This window comes from Podarcis cretensis (assembly GCF_951804945.1).
Source record: "Podarcis cretensis genome assembly, chromosome: 4".
In the NCBI taxonomy this organism is placed as follows: Eukaryota; Metazoa; Chordata; class Lepidosauria; order Squamata; family Lacertidae; genus Podarcis; species Podarcis cretensis.
In genome coordinates, this window is record NC_137173.1 from 12624095 (window position 1) to 12651547 (window position 27453).

A 27453-nucleotide genomic window follows, 5' to 3' on the forward strand; every position below is an offset into this window, starting at 1 on the left:
AAAGAAGTGAATGCTCCAGGACTTTTTTTTTGGGGGGGGGGGAGCACGCAGGGAGAGTCCTTGAACAAGTGACCTTAAGTGAGCTTCCCATCAATCTCTGCACCCTGAGAGGCCCACATCATCCTGCACCATTCCCACTCTCCAACTTGCTTTGTCTCTTCCTCTGTGCCCAATCCATTCAGCCCCCCCAAAAGAGAGAACAGTCCCCTTTTTGTTCCTGTTTCTTGGGGAAGGTGAATAGGGGCAAGAGGAGACAGCAGCAGGACAAGGGGGTACCTGGGATTCACAGTGGGCTCCTTGCTGAGGATGCCAAGTGATGCCAACCCATAACGTGGGTCTTGCCCATATCCCGGAAGAGGTGATGCTTACAGGTAGAGGTACTCTTGGGGCCATGAGCCCCGTCTTCATTCTCCTGCAAACGTCCAAGTTCACTGCTCTGCAGTGTCTCAGCAAAGAAAGACTCACCCTCCCACAACATCCTCCTCTTCGCCCCTCCTTTTTTTCCTCCCCCCTCTCCAAATAAAGAAAGTCCCCCCCCCCCCGACTTCCCTCAGCTCCTCTCTCTGGTTTCTCAGCACATGTTATTCTCTGCATATTATAAAATTGTAAAGATCCTTCATTAATCTATCAATAAAAAGTTTGTGTATGTTTATTCAAAACCTGCCAAGGAGTCCAGTTCATTTTGTTGTTTCTTTAAGTACTTTGCAAAAGGTTCCCATTCTTCTTTAAAGTCACAGTTGTCCTTATCACGTAGTTTGTGTGTCAATTCCGCCAATTCCGCATAGTCCATCAGTTTTTCTTGCCACAGTTCTTTGGTTGGGATTTCCTCATTCTTCCATCCTTGTGCTATTAAGATTCTTGCCGCCATTGTCGAATTCCAAACAGCCTGTCTCATGCCCCAAACAAGCCTGATGCCCTCACGCCCAGAGGAGACGATACAGTGGTACCTCAGGTTACAGACGCTTCAGGTTACAGACTCTTCAGGTTACAGACTCCGCTAACCCAGAAATAGTACCTTGGGTTAAGAACTTTGCTTCAGGATGAGAACAGAAATCGCGTGGTGGTGGCGCGACGACAGTGGAAGGCCCCATTAGCTAAAGTGGCACCTCAGGTTAAGAACAGTTTTAGGTTAAGAACAGACCTCTGGAACGAATTAAGTTCTTAACCAGAGGTACCACTGTACTGTCATGTCGCCAATGTTAAATGTCAGATTCAACCGCCAGGCTGGTTGGCCCGTTGCCTGATCTGCGTGGGGTTACACTGTTTCTGAAAGAGTAGGTCCTCAGTCTGAGAGTGCTCCTGGATTAGGCTTTGTCAGCAATATTGATAATTTTCAGCGTATTAGCCACTTGCCACATAGAGAGACTCCAAATGACATGCCATTCTTTTCAGAGCATAGGACAGCTTCCGCAAGTGTGATGATTTGTGGCTTCACACTGCCACTTCCCCTTCTTCTCCTCTCCCTGCGTGCCTCCTAAATCTGTTCGTTTGGGCATTGGTAACTTCCAGATTGGATTGTTGCAATACGTTCTGTGTGGGATTTCTCTTGTAATTCCTCCAGAAGGTGTAGTCAGTGCATCATGATTGCTGACAGGACAGGAGTGAGATGCTGCCAGCATGTTACACCTTTGCTGAATGATCTGCACTGGCTCCTGACTTCCTACCTGGCCAAGTTCAAGGTGTTGCTTTTAGTAGCTTAGGACCAATTTACCTGAGGGATCACCTTGCTCAACTCCTTCAAGATGTGGAACTTGCACTCTTGCATGCATCATATTTCCTGTGTTCTGAAATTCCCAGATTATTGACATTAGTTAATTGTGCTATTTCTGCTACCTGCTAAAATGATTTTTTTTAAGCCTCCCAACAAGTTGTATATACTGTACATGTGTCCCCTCCCCAATTTTTTGAATACGGACCATTGTTTCAAATCGCTTTATGTACACCTCTTAGGAATTACATTTAAGTGGTTTATAAATTCTTCTAAATAAATAAAATGCTGGTAGTGTCTGGTGTAGGTTTTCTGCCCCTTTTGAAAATGGTGGCCAGGGTTATTTACAAAGGGAGTGGGTTAGAGAAGAAACTGCAGCTAGAATAAATACATTGGATATAATAAACAGCCACATTAAGGCCAGTTTGGAGGCAAGGTGGGTGGTGAACCAAGATAGGGTCTTATCAGTGGTGACCCTTTGTGAAATGCCTCCTGACAGAGGTTTGTGCGGTGCTCACTTCATTATATTTTCAGCTCCTGGTGAAGACCTCTTGGTTTGCCCACATTTTTGGATTCAGTTTTAATAAAACGCTTTGCACTTGACTCACATTTTAGTATCTAAGTTTACTGTTCTGCTATTATATTGCTGTCGTATTGCTTGTTTTTGATCTTCCAGTTTTGTGAGTCACTCTGGGAAGAAGAGCAGAAGGAAAATACACAAAATAAAAATCAACAAAATATATATATATATATTTTCTACCTCTCCAGTCACATTGTCATGGTTCTTCTCACTAACCACCCTTGCGCACTGAAAGAACTTCCTCCCATCCACCAGCCAGATATTTGCCCTGCACACATACCAACATGTAAAAATTGGGGTTTGGCTTTCACTCCTCAACTCCCTATGGGACTCCAAGTCCCCTATGTCCATGATCGGTCAGAGAAAATGGATGGAGGCAGGATCCAGTAAAAAGCAAGGTTAGTAATACAACTACAGTAAGGTTAGCACAGTGGTACCTCGGGTTAAGTACTTAATCTGTTCTTAACCTGAAGCTGTTCTTAACCTAAACCACTTTAGGCAAGAACCACTTTAGCTAATGGGGCCTCCCGCTGCCGCCGCACCACCAGAGCACGATTTCTTTTCTCATCCTGAAGCAAAGTTCTTAACCCGAGGTACTATTTCTGGGTTAGCAGAGTCTGTAACCTGAAGCGTCTGTAACCTGAAGTGTATGTAATGTAACCTGAGGTACCACTGTATTTAGATACAAGTGCATTTATGAATATTTATTATATATTTGAGACCTTAGAATTATTATAACACAACATATAAACAAGATATTTTACACATTTGGAGGCAGTTCTGGATATGACCCCCTAAAAACAAACAAACCAAGCACACTTTCAATGCCTGAGGGACTTCAGTTGACGTCCTCCATCAAACACACACATTATAAAAACGGAGGTGGCCTAACTGGAGTGCTGAGGGAGTGGGGAAGAATGATAAAGACGGATTGTAAATATGGATTGTGAAACTGTTTGCCCATTTAAAAAAAGCACAATGTATATTATACATTATAAAATAAATATTATATAAATGGTTAAGGACTGTAAGTGTATGGCATTGAAAAAAGTGGAACACATCCACCTTTAACCACACAATAGAAATGACCCTGTTTTTCCCCACACAACTTCAAGATGGGTCCCGTGTGGGTTTTCATCGTGTCTGGGAAAGGTCATTAGTTTGTTTTGGTTGAATTTTAAATAAAGATTGGTCTGCCTAGCTAGACGTATTCCTGGAGGTTTCATCACATGCCATGCCAGAGAGACGAAACCGCTTGTCCTTAGGGGAAAATGAAATGTATTTGTATATCACATTACCAGGACATATGAATGTCAACGGTAAGATGGCAGTATTAATCTAATTCAGAAATCAATATTCCGTGAAATAATTTGGACTTTATGGAAAGCCTACTTGGGCCTATTTGAAATTACTTTAATTCACTGGTTTTACATTTGTATGTGTAATGAATTTACATTGGCTATCAGCAAAAGGCATCCAAAATATTAAGCAGCATTGACAAAACCTCAGCAAATGCTAGTAACGGTCCCTAGTGTGGTGTTTTCTATACAGTAGTGCGGAATGTAGCCGTGTGACTTTTAGGTAGGCCCCAAAAGGCCTTCATTCCCATAGCAACAGTTGAGCAACCGAACGGACCAATAGGAAACGAGGTCTCCTGCGCGGCCTTTGACCAAACAAGTTTAAGGGACGCCGAGCGGGAGGGGTGAGCGAACCCCTCGACATGCAGACGGAGAAGAACAAACCATTCCCAACGTCACACTACTACGAGGAGGCGGGGGCTGTATTCGGAAGGCCCAACCAGACGTCAAAAGAGATAAAGAGAGGCGGGACCGCCGCGCCCTCAGCGAATCCGCGGCGCGCGTGGAGAGCCGGGCCAATCGCGTCTCCCCTGGACGCCGCTCAATCAAGCGGCGAGCCGAGGGAGGCGGGGCCCAATCAGAAGAGAGAGTCCCTCCTGCTCCAATCAGGATCAGGCTCGGGAGTCAGCGGCGGCCAATGGCGGCTCGGACAGCGAACAAAAGGCGCTTCCCCGGCGCTTTTGCCCGCCCCCGCCCCCCTCCGGCGCAGTTTTTCGCATGACGCAACGGTTGGAGCCGGAGGAAGAAGGCGTTCGCGAGCCGCGGGAGCCGCCGCCATTTTGTGCGTGCGTTTGTGAGGCGAAGCGGGTGGGCTGAGAGAAAAATAGACCGAGGAAAGCGGTTTGGCGGAGGAAAACGGCGGCGGCCTGCGGAGCTTCCTGCTTGACGAGGACGCGGCGGCGCGGAGGATGAGCCAGAAGAGGCCGGCAAGGGAGTAGCAGCGGGCACCGGCGACATCGACAGCCGCAGGGGCGGGAGAGAGAGGCGCTTAGTGTGTGTGTGAGGGGGGGGGAAAAGAAAAAGCAAAGAAAGAGTGAGGGGGTCGGCCTGTGTTCCCCCCTTCCTTTTTCTCTTCTCCGGAGGGGCTCGGCCGTTCCCCCCGCGCGGCCTCTGGCGTGTGGGGGACGAGAGAATAATGTCGGGCGGCGGCGGCTCCAGTAGCAGCAGCTCCAGCAGCAGCTCCAGCGCGGCCTCGGAAGGGCCCGTGGGCGGCGGCGGCGGCAGCGGGGAAGACGCCTGCCGCGACTACCAGTCTTCGCTCGAGGACCTGACCTTCAACAGCAAGCCGCACATCAACATGCTGACCATCCTGGCCGAGGAGAACGTGCAACACGCCAAGGACATCGTCTCGCTGATCGAGGCGCAAGTCGCCAAGGTTTTTATACACTCTACGCCGAATACGCTCTCTCTACCTACCCCCCACCCCCTCTACCTACCTAGCTACTTAACCTACCCGCCCAGGCTCCTGCCATAGCTCTAGGGACAGATCTCAGCAAAAAACCCAAAACCCCCCACCCCGCAAACAAACACACCGCCATATTATTTTTCTAGACCTCGTGTGTGTGTGTGTGTGTCGTGTGTATGAGAGGAAAGAGTTCAGGGATTTCCCCCCCTGGGGTTAGTGGCGAGATTGGGAAAGGGAAAGGCATACTAGGGATCAGGCCTAGCAAGGAAAAGCAGTGGGGGAGGGGGGTTGGGTATGTTGCGGGAGGGGAAGGAAGGCAACGGCCTTTGGCGGTTGAGGGGGGTACAGCCAACCTTAATAGTATTATTTATTATACCTTAGAAAAGGAAAGGTCAGAAGAAGGGTTGTTTTGCTTTTTGCGGGAGGGTGAGTTTATTTACTCACGCGCATTTTAAGAGCATATGACGATCCCGTGGTGTTTACTTTAGCCCAAGTACCTCCTTCGAAAAGAGGCTGCAGTAAATAAATCGGCTCGAAATTTTTTACAAATAAAAAAGCCAGTAGAAAAAGCTGCATGTTAGAAAGTCGGGGCGGAGAGGGGGAAAACCCACGCCAGTGTAGGCTAAAAGCAGGTGAACTTGTCAGGCGTAGGTCTTGGGGGTTGGGTTATGGTGGGGAGAGCTCTTGATCTAGTCGGATCGGGGGAGCTGCAGGGAAGTGCGTGGGGTAACAAGAAGGTGGCTTTGGGATTAGGAACAGTATAGGCATTTTGAAATTGTGGCAAGGGGAATCCCTCCCAGCTTTGGGAATAAAGATGAGGCATGGGTTTTGAGGAAGGCAGCATTAGAGAGGTAGGAAAAGATCTAGGTGGAGCTGGATTGAAACAGAAGGAAATATTAGCTGAACTTAAAGAGGAATATTGATAAATGGGGGCATAGGGATGTGAAAAGACAGTGAAGCATAAGGTATAGCCTCCTTTGGAATATGGGGAAATGAAATAGTCAGGTGTGGGGGGGGGGAGTGCCAGCTGTTTATTGGCAGTAGCAGAGAGTGCAAGGAAATTTGGAAGAGCACAGTGAATTTGAATGTAAGGCCTGATTCCCATCCCTATCCACCTCAAGCAATTCAGGAAATGTTTGTTGGGTTTCACAAGCATGCATAAACGAGGCGTACAACATGGCGGCCTGGCAGTGACTGTGCAGCAATAGCAGTGCTTTGCCATGCAGTTTGTGCCTCCACAAGTAACATGTTTCAATCTTAGTTCAAGTTAGCTGTACCATAATATTTTGTCATTTTTCTTAATCGTTTAGCAGTAATCAGGCTAAAGGCGATAAGGCTTTACTGTCAAGGATTCCTTTATATCACATAAGCCCCCTTTATTTTTTTCTGTGAAATAGAAGATGTTGGGGTGCTCCTGAATTGCTCTGAGTAATAGAGGTGTACCAAATTAGAAGGATGCATGTGCCTGTGTGTATGATCCACTCCTTGTTAGAGCAGCCCATTCATTAAGGCAGGGAAACAAGTGTTCCACCCTGTCTGAAGGAACCGCAGCTGTCTGTACAATCCCAACATGGCGCCGGTGAGGCATATGATACAAAAAGAAAGAGTAGACTCCGAATCCAGTCATTTTCTGATAGAGGTCAGCTGGCTACATGTGGTTTAGGTTTTATAACACCTTTTCCCTGGGGGGGGGCTTTCAAACCTTATTTTAAATAGCGATAGAGTAACATCCCTATTCCAGTTAATAATCAGTTATTGCTCATCTTCCTCTCCCTCCCACCTCCCTTGGCTTCTTCTAGGTTACTGGGCTTTTTAATTGCTAATTTAATCAGGGGTTTAAGATGATTTAAAAGTAAAGTAAAATTTAAAGGTCTAATAGGGAAGGCTGTTTAAAATGTAGGTTGGTTAACTACATCATATTCTCCAGACACTTTCCAGAGTGGGGTGAGGGTGGTTACATACCCCTTAAGTGTATTTAAAGATATCTACAACCTGTGCTTCTAATTAGATTTGCCTAGCTGTCATTAGTGGCCAGGATGAAACAAGAGATTTGAGTTCTCTGAAAACCACTTTTGAAGGAAAGTGTTGTCTGGGGACAGTTTCTATTTAGTGTAAACCAGAGTGGTTTTTATTACATTTCTAAATAAATGACTTTGAAATGTGTGACTGGTATTCCTAAAATGTAAATAAAATGTATGAAATATGTATTTGTCTTTTTATTTACCGGGTGTAGTGCAGAATCTGTTTCCAAGTGTTAAATTATTCTACGGCCTGGGTACAATGGAGTTATGAGGAAGGCTCAACCTTTGGTGAAGTCCATCAAAAATACACAGACCCACACATTATCAACACTCATTTATGACGTTTGAAGGAGTGCAGCAAGCATTCTGTTGCAAACTCTGGGCATGGTTTCACTGCAGATAGGCTTGAGGTTAATTTACCTTCAGTTTCTTAGTGGTTTGTGTTGCCTTCCTGCCTTCTGAAATTGCTGGATAATCTCTAACTTGGGTTTGTCTCTACTTGAGGGGTGGACCTCCAACATCCCACTGCACTTTCTTTTAGAGACTAATGGGGAAGTATGGTAACTGGTATGGAAGTATGGTTCGCAAAAGTGGCATTCAATTCGTTAAAAGGTGGGGGTTGCTTCCTAATTCCTAAAACCAGATCCTGTTACAGGCTTGCTGCCTTATTTCACTATAGCTTCACATGTTGTTTTCACACCACGTGTGAGCATATGATGACATATTATACAGATGCAGCAGTTTTGCTGTTCATATTTAAAGATGGAAAATAGAACATAACTTTTGGGAATAAGAACTTTAAAGTCAGCTGTGTTTCCTTGCCAGCTGTCCTTGGAAGTCTGAGGATAACACATACGGGGTTTAAAAAAGGATACAGGTGTCCCATGTGCTTTCCCAAGCCCTATTGTAGCGTGTAAAATCAGATAGCCCAGTTTTCATTTCCAAGCTGTTGGGGAGTAATCCTTACATGCCCTGTATGCCTTGTCTGGTGGTCTTGTGTTTCATATGAAGGCATACTTCCCTCCATTATTATTTTGTCACTATATGTAATTTGGTAGAGGCCCCACCTGGTTGAAGACTTACTGGTATAATTCTCCCTTGAAGCAAATTTCAGATGAAATGGTTTGCATATCTTTGTGCATAAAAAACTCAAAGCCACACATTTTAAGGGTGCAGATAAATCAAGGGTGGTTCAGGTTTTCTCACAATTTAAAAAATAAGTTGCCAGAGTTTTCTGCAAATTTCTTCACAATTTAGTGGGGAAAATACTAGTTTTAAGGACAGTCAAGGACAATATCATTTGGACAATGGAATTTTTACAGTTATTGCAGACCCTGTGAGTTGCCAGATGTTAAACTGCACAGAAATACTAGCTTTTTTTTCTTAAGAGTTGTTGGGTGGTAAATGGGAATTAGGTTACCCCTGTTGAAACAGAAGACAGTTAATAAGCAATTATCCTTCCCAACAAGTCTTTATAAATACACGTTGATGCTTTCTGGAAGCTTGCTGCCATTTCCTGATATGGATGAGACATTAACATTCATTTTGAACAGAACTTGAGAAGGCTTCCATTTTCTTTGGACATGCAGCCACAACGGCACACAGTTTGCGCTGCACGGACTTGGGGCCCGTCTTATGTATGGCGAAAAAATCCAACTTGGCTCCTTGGGCATTGAAGAGTGTCCAGACTTGAAGACTGTCTTCCGTGCCAGTCTTTGGTTCCAGTTATAATCCCGACTATTCAACACCATAGCTTCATTATGGATTTATACTCTTCTTTTTCTTGCTCGGGTTGGATGGTTTGAATATAGCTTTGAGAGCATCTGAGTCGAATTGCTTCAACTGGTCAGACTTGGTGACATAGCATTTTTTCTGGATTGCAGCAAAGTAATTATTCCAAATATGGCTCACTCAGACATCGGTATTCACCACTGGTCCATGCGCTTGGAATCCCCCCTCTTTATGGGACTTGCAAATCTTTTAAGTTAATCCATGTCCTTCCTTCTAGAGATCCCAGCAGAAGGTAGTGTGTGTTTAAATAGAGTATAGTATGGTTGGTTTGGATACCCCTAACCATAACATGGGCCAGTTCTTTCTGCCATTGCAGAGGTTGAGTATTCCCCTCCTCTTAAAGAAAAACACTCTACCAAATAGAGCTAAACTCTTTTTTTTGGGGGGGGGGGGCGGTGTTGAGCTTGTTAGCTTATGAAAACAACCTTTTACATAATAATTGTTCCAAAAAAAAGATAAGGTGGGTTGGGGAATGGTAACTTCTAAATTAAAAGAGAAATCAACATGTTTTTGTTATAACTAAAAGTCTCAAGTTTTCTTCTTATTACTCCAGGCTCCTTCTAATGAGAAACTTCCTGTTATGTACCTTATGGACTCCATTGTCAAGAATGTTGGGAGAGAATATCTTGCTGCGTTTACTAAAAACCTAGTTGCAACATTTGTTAATGTGTTTGAAAAGGTATATATACATATATATGTGCTTTTATAATCGTTTTCAAATTTGTTGCTGTATAAATAAATAACTTGACACTCAGTCTTGGGTTTTCTTGGGTACTAAGTGCAAAGAATGCAGTAGGACCTTTCATATTTAGACTATTCACACTCCAGTTATATTAAGAAAACAAGGTTTTAAAAAAGTGTAGCAGTACATAGTTGGAAATGTGTAGAGCATATCCAGAGTGAGAAGGCCTGTATTAGAAAACTGTTTGATCTTTAGCTGTGCCATTTATTACAATGCTGAACTTTTCATGCATAAGATATTTTAGCCTTGCAGAGAAATCAGTGACCTTGTGTGTGTTTGCATACACTCTTAACACTTCTCATTTTGATTATACAATAAGTTATGTTTTCATTCATTTATAGTAGTGTATGCAAACATTTGATACTTAAATGGAACCTGCCTGCCAAGAATTCTGAAAGTTTATATTTTGATAATGAGCACCTTTCATTATCTGATTCCCAACTTTTTCACTTCTGCAGTCTTTTTATGTTTCACTTTAATTTCTGAGCAATTGCTTGTGGCTGGGATTTCTCAAACTGGGTTGGCCAGAGGATTGGGGTGATTTAAAAATAAATAAATACAGAATGCATATTTATAATTTTTATGTGAACAGTTTTACATAAATCATTAAAGGAAATAAGAATATGCCACTTGAATTAATTAGCGTTCCCCAGTGCTGTTTAATAAAGGGTTGGAATTGCTCAAAACAATTGGATTAGTGCTTACTTCCCTTTATCAAGTTTTGTTTAATCTTAAATCTCTTAATGATATTAATAAAAATTGAGACAAACCCTTGTGAGCCTGTTTAAGCCATACATACTTTCTGACTGGTAGTATGGAGCTTTAGCTGGAGAAGAAATATATTTTGAGACAAGATTGAGCTATTTAACAGCCTAATCTTAGGCATTTTTGCTCAGTATATCTCAGCTTCAGGATTTGCTTGGGAGTAAGTGCATAAGATTGTAGTATCAATGCAGTAGTCACTGAATTGCCTGTATTGGGTTTATATCTTTACCAGGAATAGTAGATGCAGTATGAAAACATTGGGAAATGAAAATTATCTGCATATTATGATATTGAACTTGTTCTGTGAACTGCCTTGATGGTTGAGTTGGGATAATATAAAATGTAAAAATAAAAAGATACCATGGCTGTGTCTATAACACATGAGGGTTTACTGTTTTCAAATGTATATGGTACTGTGCAAATCACAATATGTTGGACCTGGGGGCAAGTACATCACGGTACTGGCAGAAGCTGACTTCTATGTCGACAAAATACTCCAATGAGGGTCAAGGAACCCTGCTGAATGGGATAGGCTGTGCACAGGGGATTGAAGAAATATGGAGAAGCCCACCTCATTCAGCGTGATTCCCTAACCCATAGCATTTTAGGGAAATCGGCTGCTGCTAGTTCTGTTATGTGTGCTTATCTCTTAATCCATCCCGTTACATGGAGGCCCACAGTCCATCGTTCAGCTGTGTGCACCTGATTTCTACTAATTTCAGTGGCACTTCAGTACACACAAATGAGCAGGAGTACAGCTTTAGGAGTACAGTATCTGGTGTTGAGTTGTAGAAAGAAGCATAACAAATGTTTTATTAACTTAACAAGCCATAGAATTGTTCTGTTCTTCTTAGGTGGATGAAAATACTAGGAAAAGTTTATTTAAATTGCGTTCCACGTGGGATGAAATTTTCCCTTTGAAGAAACTCTATGCCCTTGATGTCCGGGTGAATTCAGTAGACCCTGCTTGGCCAATTAAACCACTACCCCCTAATGTGAATACTTCTAGCATCCATGTGAATCCTAAGTTTTTAAATAAATCGGTAAGTTTCGACAACTAAATGCTGCTTTAAATTATGTTTATATGAGTTTGTGTTCAGGCCTTTGAATTTCGCATGCTTTGAGGTGACAAGAAAGGACTGGTAGTTATGGTAGGGATTGTACTTTCAAAACATAAATGAGGTGAAAGCATTAAACTTATGTTAAAAGTCTGACATTGCTTATGCATTCTAATTTAAATGTACAAAAATGAAGAATTTAAAAAAATGGAACATTTTTAGCTTTGAGTTAACTGCTGGTTGCTTTGCCCCACAAATAAGAATCGTGTTCTTTACCATTTTCTTGGTAGCCTGAGGAACCACCTGCACCTAGCCCTGCAGTCTGTCCTCCTCCTGTGTCCTGTTCTGCTGTGTCCTCTACTCCAGTTGTTCCTGAAATACAAAAGAATTTGACTCAAGAGCAGCTAATAAGACAACAGCTACTAGCAAAACAAAAACAGTTGTTAGAACTTCAACAGAAAAAATTAGAACTGGAACTAGAGCAGACTAAAGCACAGCTGGTGAGTAGGATAGAAATGACTGCTGTAGCATGTCGGCAAGCAAAGCAAAACATGACCAGTGTTTGTCACTAGCCCATTTCAGTTGTCTTTATTTGGTGGAGCCTTTGTTAAGACTATTAAATTTGATTGATCTGTGGGGCAAGCCGCAATACAGATTGTAACCTTTCTTTCATACGCTCAACAAGTTAATAAAAATAGGAATAGGTTTTTCTACCATGTTTTGAGGTTATTAATTTGGACACATGGTTTAGCGCCCTCCACAAAATTCACATCAGTCCCAGCCAGCGTAGCCAATGGCAAGGGAGGCTGAGAGTTGTAGTGTAGCAACACCTTCATGGAATCATAAGGGTTGGAAGGTACCCAAGGGTCATCTAGTCCAACCCCCTGAAATTCAGGAATCTCAGTTAAAGCATCCATGACAGATAGCCATTCAACCTTGAGGGTACAATGTTTACTACCTCTAGTTATCATGGTAAAACCTATATGTTGCACTTGTATAGCAAATTCCACACCCCTGGCTGTTGCTTAGTAGAACCCAGGGCTTGAGATTGGGACCATCACATTGTGAGTTTTCTTCCATGCACGTGAAAGGCATTGACATCAAATACATGACCAAGGGAGAGGTTTGATACCCCACAGGTATTTATTACCGTAGCAAGTGTCACGTATAGTCTAGCTCACAAGTAACCACAAAGGGTTTTCTTCCGGAATCAATTTGTGTGTGGTGTCATATTTTGTGATGTCTTAATCTTTCATGGTTTGCTTGCGGTGTAAACCTGCAGCCCTCCAGATGTTGGACTCCAAGTCTCATCAGCCTCAAGCCAGCATGGCCAATGCTCAGGAATGGTAGGAGTTGTAGTCTCAGTATCTGGAGGGCCACATGTTCCCTGCCATCCGTGTTTTGAAGACAGGATTGCAAAGCATGTTCTAATGTCGTCAAAAGGTTTCTATACTATGTTTTTGTCGGCTACAGAAATACCGTTTATGCCCTTTAAGTATAATTTATCAAAAAAATAAAATGGTTTAAAAATAGTATATTGGAAATACTGCATAATTTTCCATCATCTTATAAGGCAATGAACGTTTATTGACATACCTTGTAATTATTGACCTTCAGTGAAGGAACCTAAAATTCCCTTACAATCTGAGTTGGGAAATGATTAGTATATTCTTTGACACATTCACAGACATCATGAGTATTCCAAGAAAATTCTAAAATAGAGAGGCTTATCCAAAAAGCTAGTAACTTATATGCCTTTTATTGCAAGTTCTCTTTTCTAATATGTAGGTGCATTCTTATATATAATTAGAACTCAAGAATTAGTCCATACTTTCAAACCTATTCTTGGATTTTTATGCTGTACAGTAGGTAAGAGAAACACTTAAGGTTTTTTAAGTGCTAGTGTTGTAAATACCTGCTTCTTTTTATTACCTTTTGTTTCAGGCGGTTTCTCTTAGTGGTCAGCAAAGTGGATCCAGCTTGAGTCAAGCATCTGTGAAGCCACATGTTCCACAACCATCTCACATGCCAGTTAAAGCTCCTCATCAAGTTTGTCTGCCGCCTGAAAAAAGCCGTCTCTCTCCACTCCATGATGTCAAAACGGCCAACAGAGATCCTCGTCTTAATAGAACAAGTCAACATTCTTCCCATTCTAAAGATCAAAGTCATAGGAAAGATTTTACAGTTAGTCCAGTCAATCAGGCTGATCCAAAGGTCAGCAAAACACTACAGGCTGAAAAACAAAGTACATCAAAGCAAGAAAGACAAAAACAGAATGAGAAATCTCAAAAGAAAGAGTTTGATCAATTTGATTCAAAACTGAAGTCTCCATCTCCCTTGCAGAACAAGCTGCTTCATGCTAAAGATACTAGAAACCAAGAAAGTGAGAACACCAGGGTATCTGAAATAAGCAAGAGAGATCCAAGATTGAAAAAACATCTTCTAGAGAAACCAGATGGTAAAGATGATGATCTGAAAGAAAAGAGGAGATGCATGGAGAGAAAAGACAAAGAAGAGCATAGACCAGTCAGTGGTAGAACCAAAATAATTAATGGCATTGTCCAAAAGCAAGATCCCAATACGGAAGAGTCAGAGAAACAGGTTGGAAAGCTAGGAAGGTCGGGTACCAGGAAAAGGTCACGTTCCCCTAGATCTCGGTCACCATCTTCCCATTCTCCAAAACGAAGAGACAGGAGGTCACCCAAAAGACGGCTCAGAAGTCTCTCTCCTGGATCTAAAACTACAAAGTCTCGTGTGTCGGGACCAAAGCAATCCCACGCAGAGGACTTTGGGCAGGGAATACGGGAAGAAAGGAGCTCTAACAAAAGGAAGCAGGAAGTGAGAGATTCAAGGAGGCCGAAGAAAACTCATGAAGACCGACCGCAGGAAGGAATGAACTTGCATTCTTCAAAAGCAAACTCGGAACCTAAGGAGAATGTGGAGAACTGGTCAAGTTCCAAGTCAAATAAAAGGTGGAAATCTGGTTGGCAAGAAAATAAAAAGTAAGTTGACATTTATGAGGCAAATTTAATTTGCTATCGTAGGTATAGATCTGAAGTTACTGCCATAGAATAACCATGTTGGTATGATGGTAAATGGGACGCGGGTGGCGCTGTGGGTAAAACCTCAGTGCCTAGGACTTACTGATTGCATGGTCGGCGGTTTGAATCCCCACGGCGGGGTGAGCTCCCGTCTTTTGGTCCCAACTCCTGCCCACCTAGCAGTTTGAAATCACCCTTAAGTGCAAATAGATAAATAGGTACCGCTTTATAGCAGGAAGGTAACGGCGTTTCCATGTGCTGGCTTGCCAGCTGCAGCTTCGTCACGCTGGCGACGTGACCCGGAAGTGTCTTCGGACGGCACCTGTCACGGCCTCTTGAGCGAGATGAGCATGCAACCCTAGAGTCGGACACGACTGGCCCGTACGGGCAGGGGTACCTTTACCTTTATGATGCTAAAGCAAAAGTGAAATAGTTGTTTTTATCACACTATGTTGGGAGATTGTGTCAAGTTAACATTCTTGCTTCTGTGGATTTCAGCCCCCAGCCAACTGAAGAACACCAAGGACTTTCTAAATCACCTCATCAGAGGCACAGGGACACCTGGGCAACCAGTAGTAAAGGAGTTACATCACCTCGCACACCAAAGCAACATAGATTAAGTGTGGATGCGAATTTGCAGATTCCAAAAGAACTGGACTTGGCAAACAAGAGAGAGTTACTTAAGAAGGTAACATGTATTAACTTTTTATAGATTCACATATTCTTTCCTAACAGCCTTCCAAATTTAACTCTTTAACGTTTTCTCCTGTCACAGGCTAATGAACAACTGTCATCTGGAGAAATAACGCAAGATGAGTTTCTTGTTCTGTGCCATCAGATTCGCCAAATTATCCAGTATCAGGAAGGAAAACACAGGTGCAATGTTTGGGATAGTCCCACAGGTGAAAAGGGAATTTCGAAAAAGAAGCCCCTGTTGTCTGATGCGGATTTAATATATCATGAGCATAAAGCTAAGCTAAAAAGAACGCAAGTTCAGCATTCATTTCCGAGACTCAACATGATGGATCCTGAAGATATTTTACTTGAGAGACACTTGAATGAGACATATCTTACTGGAATGGATTGCGAACAAACAAAAAGCAAATCGGGGAGTCAATTCAGTGAAAGATCAAGGCGGCATTCCCCTGTTGGTAGTAACAGACCATATTCTGAAAATTCACCTCATGACAGCCGGAGAAGACACGATGAGTCCAACTCCTCCAAAGGTACAAGGAGCTTTGGGGAAAATACCTCCATTATCTGTATTATGGTTAGGGAAAATCAAGAAACTGTAAATATTTTCTTGGTTATCAGTAGAAGTGCAGCAAAAATATACTGGAGTTTTCAGGTTTGATAATTTTGGGGAAATACTTCTCACAGTGCTGTAGATTTGCTTTGTATACTACGCTTTCTATACTATACTACTGCCTTCAGGCAGTAACAGTGCTGTTTTGTTTTGTTTTAAAGGTATTCGAGATGAGCGGAGGTCTCCGTTCAATGAACATTATAAGAGAGCAAGATACGAAGAACCAGAGAAGCAATTTACTGAGAATACAGGATCACGATTTGGGGTTTCGGATGGAAAGCAAAGATTTAGTTCACTGATGGAGGAAAGATCTCATTTTGAGGGCTCCCCTAGACATCCTGGAACAAGGGCAGGTGGAGATGGACAAGGAACTCACTTTGAAGGGCTGGCTAATGCAAGTTCTAGAATTGAAGGACCACAACCACAGACTAATTTAAGGTTTGAGGGGTCCCTAGGCCAGCCAGCATCTCAGTTTGACGGGCCCCCAGGACAATCTGGAGGAAAAAGTTCTCTGTTCGATGGACCAGCACAGATGGGTGGTGGTCCCTTGAGGTTTGAAGGGCCCTCAGGGCAAGTTGGTGCAGGGACTGCTATACAGTTTGAGAATCCTATGGGACAGCCAGGGGGAGCATTGAGATTTGAGGGGCCCGCAGGCCAGTCAATGAGTGGTATAAGATTTGAAGGGAACCATGGTCAGCCCCCAGGTGGGATAAGGTTTGAAGGACCTCATGGTCAGCCATCTGCTGGGATTAGGTTTGAGGGACCACATGGTCAGTCATCTGGGATCAGGTTCGAGGGACCACACGATCAGCCTTCAGGTACTATGAGGTTTGATGGCCAGCCTTCTGGTGGAATGAGGTTTGAAGGTCCACATGGCCAACCTTCAAGTGGGATAAGGTTTGAAGGGCCTCATGACCGTCCTGTGGGGCCTCATGGTCCCCCAGGAGGTGGAATGAGGTTTGAAGGCCCCCATGGCCAACCTATGGGGCCTCATGGTCAGCCAGCGGCTGGCATGCGATTTGAAGGACCTCATATGCAGCCAATGGGACCTCTTGGCCAGCCAGGAGGCAATTTGCGCTTTGAAGGTCCACATGGACAGCCTATGGGTCCGCATGGGCAGCCAGCAAGATTTGAAGGTCCTCATGGACAGCCTATGGGGCCACATGGGCAGCCTTTAGGGCCACATGGTCAACCAGGTGTTGGTCCCAGATTTGAGGGGCCTCATGGTCAGTCTGGGATTGGTCCCAGGTTTGAGGGGCCTTCAGGCCAGGCTGGAGGTGGACTTAGGTTTGAAGGACCTATTAACCAAACAGGGCCAAGGTTTGATGGCTGTCATTCAAGATTTGATGGTCAACCTGGTCAGCCATCACTTATGCAAAGACTGGATGGATTACATGTGCAACCTGGTCCAAGGTTTGAAATGGGCCCTGCTCAGCAGACACAACCTCGGTTTGATGGTCCTCCGGGTCAGCAGATACCCCCAAGATTTGATGCACCAATACCTCAACGGTTTGAAGATCCTAAACACCAGCAGGCAACACGATTTGATATTCCTCTTGGTCATCAAGGTCAAAGAATGGAAAATGTAGCTAATCATCCTGCCTCAAGACTCGAAACACCACCTTATGGACAAACTGGCCCTTACAATGAACCTCCCAATCAGCCACCCTATAATGCACCATCACAAGGAATGCAATTCCAGAGAACTGAGCAAATATTTGATAACCCGCAAGGACCAAACTTCAATGGGCCACCTGGTTCTGGAGCACAGAACTTTCCTAACACTATTAACAGGGCGCCTGGACCTTACTATGATGACAAGAATCTTCAGTATGGAAACTTCAGTGGTATGACGGGAAATGTTCAGCAGCCTCAGCAGGTAAGGGGCTTTCTAGACTTAAATTGATGATATACTTGTTCATATATAATCATATGCTTGTTCTTTTCTGCATTCTCAGTAACAGGAGAGTGTCTCGTGTATATGTGTGTGTAGATATAGATATTTGTTCATGGCAGGTAGGGCTAAGTTAGGGTTGCCATATTTTAGAGGGTGAAAATGTGGACTCAAAAGTTGGGGGGGGGGAGTTGAGTTTTTGTTGTTTTTGGCCAAAGTTATTGAGAGAGAGAGTGTGTGTGTGTAAGGGGGGAAATCAAATAATGATAGTCAAATTAGTTATTATTACATGTATATCTTAGGTTTCCTCTAAGGAGCTATGGGTGACATAATCCCCCTTGCCATTTTATCCTCACAAGCAACTCTTGCCTGACACTTAGGCTCAGCTTAACTTAAGTCGCCCAGTGATCTTCATAGCAGACTGGGAATTTGAATCATGGTCTCCCATGCCCTAGTCCAACACGCTTAAGCACCAGCGTGCTTAAGATAGCTCTTGGAATCTGAGGTGCTTCTTGGAAGCACAACGGAAGCCAATATTTTGCTAACGTATTTAACAATATGTATATAATAACATATACAATATATGCATATAATAGAATATACCACTTAATAGAAAAACCTGTTAAATGGTTTACATAAAAGAGTACAAAGTTTTAATTAAAAATACAGATCAAATCAAACTTTAAAAATAAGTAGATGTACTAAAATTTACCAAATAAAGATAAAATGAGCAGTTTTGAAAGAAATACGTAATATTAATATAGATGGAGCACTTTGTCCCAGAAAGTGGGTTGATTTAATCTGGTTTTAGTATTAATGCTTAAAGTTTTATTTTTATACTGTTCACTTCATTGATATTTTACTTCTGTAAAATAGAGTCGTGCTGTGTTGTAACTGAATGCAAAACCAAACACCATTCAGTGATTTGGTATTTAACAGTGCAATAGCTGAATATTCTGACTAAAACAGCATTTGCCTCTTGGCAGGTTCCTGTTATGTCGGTAGCATCTACTCAACCTGTACCTTACAATCCAGGGCAGCCTCTCTTAGCAGCTCATGCACAAAATCCTGGAAGCTTTGTCCAAAATCAACCAGGTCAGTATTTAAAGGGTGAGTTGTTCTTTTTTGTCCTTTTACTAAAACATTTATCAGCTACCAACGAGGCAGCTGTGGAGAACCTTTGACATTCCAGATGTTCCTGAGCTACAGCTCTCATCATTCCTGACCATTGGCCATGCTTGCCGGGGCTAATGAATGCTGTAGTCCACCAATATATGGAGAGCCAAATAAAGGAGATTTTGCATCAATCCTGAACAAACCTCAGATTTGCCAGGGCTACTTCCCTATTTACTATAACCCCAAAGTTACTCAACTGGAGCCATGTCAAAATAATGGTTGGAGTTGAGGGGGGACCAGGTGCAGAACAGTTGCCACTTGGTTAGGGAATGTTATCTACTGTATCTCATGAGCTATATCCTGAAATAATGGATATGTAAGCAAAAATCCTCATCTGCACTCCAACAGCATAATTTAGCAAGAAAAGAACTCTTTTAATTGTTGCTATAAAACAACAATTTGACGCGGGTGGCGCTGTGGTCTAAACCACTGAGCCTAGGACTTGCCGATCAGAAGGTCAGCTGTTCAAATCCCCGTGACGGGGTGAGCTCCTGTTGCTCGTTCCCAGCTCCTGCCCATCTAGCAGTTTGAAAGCACGTCAAAAGTGCAAGTACAGTGGTGCCTCGCAAGACGAAAATAATCGGTTCCGCGAGTCTCTTCGTCTAGCGTTTTTTTCGTCTTGCGAAGCATCCCTATTAGCGGATTAGTGCTATTAGCGGCTTAGCGGCTTAGAAAAAGGGGGGGGGGAGGGAAAAAACTCGCAAGATGTTTTCGTCTTGCGAAGCAAGCCCATCGGGAAATTCGTCTTGCGAAGCGCCTCGAAAAACGGAAAACCCTTTCGTCTAACGAGGCATTCGTCTTGTGGGGCACCACTGTAGATAAATAGGTACTGCTCTGGCGGGAAGGTAAACGGCGTTTCCATGCACTGCCACATGACCCAGAAGCTGTCTGCGGACAAACGCCAGCTCCTCAGCCTCTAGAGCGAGATGAGCACCACAATCCCAGAGTTGTCCATGACTGGACCTAACGGTCAGGGTAGAGAACTGTATAGAGAACTGTGAGCAGGATAGAAGCAACTGAAATTGAAAATGAGCTTTAGAATAAAGGAAGAGTGAAGATAAGGAAAGGGAATGTAAAATGTTTTGGACTGTGAACCATATGATCTTGTTTAAGTCTTAGAGCTATTTGAAAGTAGTGTCATTTTTTGTCCCATTTTTAGGGAACGCTCCGCTTTCCTATCCTGATAATCATCTTGGACAACTTGATGTAAATGAATTATTCTCAAAACTACTTTCTACAGGGATTCTCAAAGTTTTACAGACTGATTCAACTTCAGCTCGTAAGTATAACTTTTACCTTTTTGTTCTGTGAGGAATAGTTAAAATGTTAAAGGCTGTTATGACAGAAGCTGGTATGTATGATACATATGTTTTGTCTAAGCATCTTGCAACAGTTAATGGGTTTAATAGCAGCTGCTGTTCAAAATCAGCAGTATTGACCTCCTCCTTTGCTACTTAGAACTGGCTAGATTGAGAAATAGATCCAGTGTATCCTGTTTTAAAGGCATATACCGTATTTTTCGCTCTATAACACGCACCTGACCATAACACGCACATCGTTTTTAGAGGAGGAAAACAAGGGAAAAAACATTCTGAATGAAACAGTGGGTGTATCATTTTTGTGCTTCATGCTGTGGCCACAGACATGTGATCTGATGGTGAATTTGGGGTGACCCAATGCAAAAATCCTGAGAATCCCTGTGGATCCATGCTTTGTAACCACGTTTTTGCACCATTGCAGCCCCAGGCAACAGTGGGTGCGTGATTTTTGGGGGGCAGACTGTAGCCATGGACATGCTATGTACTCTGATGGTGAATTTGGGCTGACCCAATGCAAAGATCCTGAGGATCCATGTGGATCCATGTTTTGTAACCACGTTTTTGCACCATTGCAGCCCCAGGCAACAGTGGGTGCGTGATTTTGGGGGGGGGGGAGGCAGGCTGTAGCCATGGACATGCTATGTGATCTGATGGTGAATTTGGGCTGACCCAATGCAAAGATCCTGAGGATCCATGTGGATCCATGCTTTTTAACCAAATTTTACGTGGGGAGGGAAGGAAAAACACAGAAGGGACAAAGAGCAGGAGAGGGGTGTGCAGAGAAGCAGCTGGCTAAGAATGCAGGAGAGGGGTATAACGGGAGGGAGGAAAGGAAGGCAAAAGTTTTCCCTCACCTACCCACCCAAGCCAGCCAGCTCTCTCTCTCTCTCTCTCCCTCCTGCATGTTTTCACTCTGCTTTCCCCTCTGCTTGCCTGGAGGGGAGGGGCTTTCCCTGCTCTTTGTTCCGTTTGAGCAAACACAGCAAGGAAACAGAGGTGGGTGGGCAGTAAGACCCTGAGGCAGAATGCAGGAAAGCAGCCGCTTCCTCTTTTCAGGTTTCCCTTCTAGGAGACGCGCGATTTGATTTTTGCCTGCTTTTTTTTGCCTCCCCTCACACCATTTGGCTCCAGGGACCACACATTCGCTCAATAACACGCACAGACATTTCCCCTTCCTTTTTAGGAGAAAAAATCTGCGTGTTATAGAAGGAAAAATACGGTAATTGGGAATAGCTTTTGTGTTTTGCTTTTTAAAGTCAAGATACAAAGTTGGAGGAATTGAAAGAAGTTTGCCACGTGTGTTACTAATAAAAATAATAATTTATTTGTACCCCGCACATCTGACTGGGTTGTGCCAGCCACTCTGGGCAGCTTCCAGCATATATAAATACATAGTAAAACATTAAACCTTGAAAAGCTTTCCTGCCTTCAGATGTTTCCTAGATTTTATATAATTACTCATCTCTTTAACATCTGATGGGAAGGCATTCCACAGGGTGGGCGCCACTACTGAGAAGGCTCTCCCTGATTCCCTGTAGCTTCACTACTTGCAGTGTGGGAACCGCCAGAAGGCCCTCGGAGCTGGACCTCAGTGTCCGGGCTGAATGATGGAGGTGGAGACTCTGAACCTTGCTATAATACAGGGATGGGGAACCTCTGACTTGCGGGTCTGGTTCGGCCTGCCAGACCATTTCATCCCGGCCTCCCTCCTTGGCACCTGACGTCAGCTGATTGCTGTTTTCTGTGGAGCACTTTGCACGTCCCCCTCACCTGTTAACAATACAGTAATCACTAGGGACAGAGGAGTACTGTCGTGTTTTAGACCTGCCTGCTTTAATTTGACAATGATGCAGTTTTGAAAGGACACGCTTTGGCCCAGTACTGACAACGTACCTCATTTGTTTAGAAGTCAGTGAAGTTTCTGCCCAACCAGCTCCAGAGGAGGATGAGGAGGATCAAGACCAGACTGAGGATCAAGATGTCCCAGACCTAACTAACTTCGTTATAGAAGAACTAAAACAGTAAGTACATTTGTTGGGGCGGGTGGGTAACACAGAATGTACCTAGGCATGTCATGTTGACTTAAGTAAGCCATTGAACAGTTTTAGATCAAACTGTTGATCTAACTTGAATTTAACTGTGAAAGTCAAGTAATTGCTGTTTTAAGGACAGTGAGAGTGCTATATTTATGTGTGTGATAAGTATTAAATATCACTTTGGTATGTCAAGCATATTAAAGAATTCAGAATTAACCACTGATAGTATCTTGGGATTTCTAGGTCTCTGATCTAGATAAAAAGGTTTCAAGGTTTATTGTGGGCCTTTTTAAAGTTGTGTGGCAGCGTCTTGATTCCCAATGCAGTTCCACATACTGAAAGTGCTGGCTGGCTTTCTCCTGACACATTTATTTTCTCATTCATGGACGTGCATAACCTGCCTTATTTTCATGAGCTCCCTGCCCCAGCTAAATGAACAAGACCTCTTAATTCTTGAATGGGAAAGGTGTCCCAAGTTTTTTCTTAACTTAGGCGGCAGAGTTATAGTCCTCCTGCTCTAGAGCCTGTTCCTTGGTGTGCAAGTTACTGATTGGTGCTTGTTAAATTACAATTTTTTTCGCAATCTTCCAACTTGAAACGTGTTTTGTCTTGTATTTGCTTAACAGAATTATTTGAAGCTTGCATGACTTTTTCTCCATAAACTAATTGCCATAATCTGCTGCTAACTAGTTTCCGACTTGTTTCCAGGCGATACGATAGCATTATAAACCGGCTCTATACTGGCATTCAGTGTTACTCTTGTGGAATGAGGTTCACAACTTCACAGACAGATGTATATGCAGACCATTTGGATTGGCACTATCGTCAGAACCGCACGGAAAAGGATGTCAGCCGGAAAGTTACTCACAGAAGATGGTACTACAGCTTAACGGTAAGTGGCGGCTCAGTCTGTTTCACCTCAGGGTAGAGAATTAATGTTAAATTTATTGCCTGCCCTGTTCCAAAGGATTCAGGTGCATAACAGTAAAACAAACTACCAAGATAATATGCACTTAAAACAGCATGAGCCTTCAAACGCCATCTTAAATTCCTTCTCTGCTTCTGAAAGCTCAGCTTTCTGGAGGCACCGAGTTCCATTTAGGCAGTGCCTCTGCCTCGAAATGTCACCAGATCCCTCGCAGATTGTAGTTTCGATCCTTTTTATAAACCTTCCCCTCTTAGATCCTTGAGGGCACCTACTTCCTGTTTTATAGTAGTTGGCTGCCTGTGTTCTGCCTCTGTGGCTTCCTGCTTGGCTTCACACTTTTCTCCCTATATTGGCTAGTGTGGGAGCAGCGTCACAAGTTTGCCCTCTGGTGGTCAGATGTCACAGTGTCTGCTTCTTAAAATGTCGTGTTTGCAGATGAGTTTTCAGGAACCTCTTTGCACTCGCAGGGGTTAAATATTAAAACAAAACAAAAAATGAAAATCTGAGATTCCTGTGACTAAGGAAATAGTCATACAGAGATAAATATTCTTCCCTTGCATGCCTGAATTAATTGTGCACAGGTGTTGTACTACTGGTAGACTTTGGCTTAAACAAACATGAGTGGGTGGATTCCGACATCTGTGCTGCACGTGAGATTTATGAAAAGCTTGTCACAGATGTGTTACTAGGTGAATGGTACACACCCTTCAAGCTTAGTGTATTTTTTTTTTTTAATATTTTATTTAGGATTTTCTTGTTTTACAGAAGTGTAATGCCTCGTATTTTTTTTCCCCCCATGTAACATTTTTACAAATCTGTTTCATTTGTTGAGGCATTGGGGGGAGAAGAAAAAAAAAAAGGGAAAAAGAAAGGGGGTGGAGGGAGGGAAGATGGATGGGGGTGGGGTCAGGTGGTGGTGTTTCTATTATGCTTAATGTATGTAGAGTTTGGTGTCAGCGTTGTTTGTGTTGTTCACTTGTGTTCCTTTGGTGGTGAGAGAGTTTGGGGTTGGCCTAGGGTGTGATTGGCTGTGGTGATCTTTGTTTTTGTGTGTGAGTGGGGTGGGTGGGTGTTTTGGATCAGGTTAGCCATATTGATTTGTATGCTGTTGGTGGATTATTGTCATTGTCTTGTTGGGCTGTGTATTTGATAAAGGGGAGCCATATCGGGGTGAAGGTGTCTTCTTCTGTTTGTCCCCGTGTCAGTTTCAGTTTATTAGTTAATTTTTCCAGTAGGGCTGTTTCCCATACTATTTGGTACCATTGGTCCATGCTTACTCCTGACAGGTCTCTCCAGTGTCTGGTTATGGTGTTTCTGGCTGCTGAAAGTAGGTGGGTTATGAGTTCTTTGTGGTGTAAATGGGCGTTGTTGTCTTGGAAGACAAGCTTAGCGTATTGCTCAAGAAGCTCTAACGGATTGAGGATTTTTTAAATGGTGATGGATTAGTGGTTTTTTGTTTTCTTACAAGAGTAAGGATTCGGAAGACTGTGCCCTATATGCTGTGATCCTGATCCTAAGAAACAGAACCAGAGAGGATAATTAAAGATTTGTGCAGAACTGTATTGTGGAAAGTTGCGTGAGCAGAGTAAAAGATAGAACTCGTAGGATCTTAAATTGGCTTTGTCAATATTTTTTTCTTTAGGACTGGATAGAGTTCGAAGAAATAGCTGATTTAGAGGAACGTGCAAAGAGCCAGTTCTTTGAGAAAGTGCATGAAGAAGTTGTGTTGAAAACACAAGAAGCTGCTAAGGAGAAGGAGTTTCAGAGTGTCCCTGCCGGCCCAGCTGGAGCAGATGAGGTAAGCTGTCCTCAGTAAACTTGCTTCTTGAGACTGGCTTGACTCTGTAGAAATTCTTACTTTTGTTCCTAACTATATTTCCAACATTCTTCACTAGATAAAGATATGAAGCGTGCAAGTGTATTTTATTTTTAAAAAATCTACTGCGGAAGATAAATCTTTCTTTGTAGATGCAGGTTTATGGTAAGAAGGATGAGTTGACAGCAAAGCTCTATAAGCGAAATGTGAATTCACCCAAACTTCCTGATTCTCTCTCTCTCTCTCTCTCTCTCTCTCTCTCTCTCTCTCTCTCCCTCCCTCCCTCCCTCCCCCCCTCCCCCCTCCTGTTCTTGAGAATCCCTTTTAAAACACTCCTATTTATTCCTCTTAAGGAATTTGGTTGTAGCAGTAATTTCAAAAGCATGGCCACTATGGGTTGATACCACTTCATACATTTAAAGAGCAGAATTTCGCAGTCTTAATATATTGCTAATAGCAGGACCCAGAATTGTTGCAATTATACTGTACCTACCTTTTATTTGTCATAACTTCTCCGGTGAACTGAGAGTAAAAGGACAAGTGCACTGTTTATGTAAATACTGCTCTTTTAACTGCTTTCCTATATTTCAGAGCTGTGAAATCTGCCAGGAGCAATTTGAGCAATATTGGGATGAGGAAGAGGAGGAGTGGCACCTAAAAAATGCCATTCGAGTAGACGAGAAGGTAATGTTGAATATATATTTGGTGGCAGCACAGAGGAAAAACATTGACTTTGATTACCAGGTTTTGGCTAAATAATCTTTTGTTTTGTGACTTAATGAGTTTATTAAAGCGTAAGCTTTTGTGCATCCGATTAAATGGACTAGTCCACTAAGCTTATGCCACAATAAATTTGTTAGTCTTTCATGTGCCCAAGACACACTCTTGCTTTTGCTGCAACAAACTAACATAGCTGCCCCTCTAGAAATGGTTAAATGACTGCACTTTTAAAGCAAGCTGTGCCAAACACAGTAAAATACAGTGGTACCTCAGGTTACGAACTTAATTCATTCCGGAAATCCGTTCTTAACTCTAGGCGTGCATTCCCTACATAGGCCTCTTGCGGCCCAGAAGCGGATTGCATTTGTATCCTGGGGCAAAGTTCACAACCTGGAACACCTGCTTCCAGGTTTGTGGAGTTCATAACCCGAAACATTTGTAAGCAGGACTGTTCATAACTCGAGGTACCACTGTATTAGCAAATGGAGGCCGAAGACTTCAGTATGTGCAGAAGAACTATAGAGTTTTGTGTACAGTGAATTTAGTGAAATTTGTGATTGTATGAAAAAGAAAGTTGCATTTGCTTTGCAGTGTATTCTTCTATGCCTTTTAAAGTATGTAGATATTAAGATTGATTGTCTTCTCTCTCCAGATATACCATCCGTCATGCTACGAAGATTATCAAAATGTAAGTGCATTATTTTCTGTCGGTTTATGTATCAGATCTGCTAAATGTGTTGGTTAGGTTAGTCTATAGATTGAAAAAAATAGAATGTTGTGTTTTAAATGTGCTGTAAAGCACATTCATTCATGTAAAGAGGAGGATATTCAGACATGCATCATTATTTCCAAAGTGTGGCAAATAATAAACCAGCTCTTCAAAATAATATTACTTAAAAATAACAATAACAATGAATCTGGGTTTGATGGCTTTAGGTTGCTTTTTAAAAACTTTGCCTTCTTGCTTAAGTTAGATGTATCATCGCAAAAAGCATGCCTATTGTGGAAGCAACATTTTACACCTGCCACTTTCAAATCACATTTTAAAAGTTACCATTGAAATGTTTTGGTAGTGCAAATTAACGTATATGGTGTTAATTTTTACTTACAGACCTCGTCATTTGATTCAACGCCATCTCCTAGCAAGACACCTGTAGAGAACCCGCTAAATATTATGTTGAATATTGTTAAGCAAGAAGTACAGGACTCCTGTAACAGTCCCAAGGTAAAAGAAGAGCCTGAGGATACACCTGCTGATGATTGTATGGAGGGGAGCTCACCCACATTGGCCGAAATTAAAACAGAGCCTGAAAAGGTTGAGTCAGTTTAAACTAATTTTTTTCTATTCCAGGGAAGAGCTGCTGTGTTCTAGCTGACTCTAGAAGGCAAATAATTTTTATATGAATAAAGTGTTCACTTGGGGCAGGGCCCCAGCTGCTTATTTGGTTAATAAATACATTTTTGTATTTGAATTTCTTATTGCCTGCACAGTGTCAGGTGTCTATTGTGTGGAAGTTCTGTAGAAGACATACAAAATTTAACAGGAATAGACTGTATATGTAAGGAAAATTGTATGATTTTTTCATTTGTGGAAATGTAAATTATAAATAAAAGATATTTTTGCTATCTATGGAGTGTAATGTTTATGCACACCATCCAATAATAATAAAAGTATTTCGGTTTCGAACGTGTTTTAGATGGAATCGAACTTGGGCTTCATTGTAAGCCTTGTGCTTAATTAAATTGACTTTTCAGTGGAAATTGGAGATGTGTTTTCTTCTTTCTTTTT

The 27453-nt window shown here is 42.7% G+C and overlaps 1 protein-coding gene and 1 long non-coding RNA gene across 3 annotated transcripts; one reads left to right on the forward strand and one right to left on the reverse strand.

Annotated features, from left to right (window-relative positions):
• Nucleotides 1–633: 633 nt before the first annotated feature.
• On the reverse strand, nt 634–4167 carry LOC307215158. Its single transcript, XR_013838332.1, has 2 exons — nt 3108–4167; nt 634–2398 (listed from the first exon to the last, which is right to left on the reverse strand). It is a non-coding gene; the product is annotated as an uncharacterized lncRNA (long non-coding RNA).
• A 166-nt stretch (nt 4168–4333) lies between these two features.
• On the forward strand, nt 4334–27292 carry PCF11 (PCF11 cleavage and polyadenylation factor subunit). Of its 2 annotated transcripts, none has more exons than XM_079973284.1 (16): nt 4334–5021; nt 9417–9542; nt 11225–11413; nt 11719–11928; nt 13373–14430; nt 14968–15157; nt 15245–15695; nt 15937–17654; nt 18656–18779; nt 20005–20124; nt 22071–22185; nt 22909–23092; nt 24771–24926; nt 25536–25628; nt 26317–26352; nt 26776–27292. In XM_079973284.1, exons 1-16 carry the CDS (start codon nt 4782–4784, stop codon nt 26992–26994), a joined length of 5229 nt encoding a protein of 1742 aa, XP_079829410.1. In that variant the 5' UTR covers nt 4334–4781; the 3' UTR covers nt 26995–27292. The 2 variants fall into 2 exon arrangements, with proteins under 2 accessions (XP_079829410.1, XP_079829411.1); XM_079973285.1 differs by having other exon boundaries at nt 18656–18764.
• Nucleotides 27293–27453: the final 161 nt, after the last annotated feature.

Bases quoted from the DNA above. Each gene is read 5' to 3' on its own strand.
- PCF11 (XM_079973284.1), top strand. From the start codon at position 4,782: ATGTCGGGCGGCGGCGGCTCCAGTAGCAGCAGCTCCAGCAGCAGCTCC. The intron at 15,696-15,936 runs GTACAAGGAGCT...TTTGTTTTAAAG, and splicing joins TGAGTCCAACTCCTCCAAAG to GTATTCGAGATGAGCGGAGG. The intron at 23,093-24,770 runs GTAAGTGGCGGC...TTTTTTCTTTAG, and splicing joins GATGGTACTACAGCTTAACG to GACTGGATAGAGTTCGAAGA.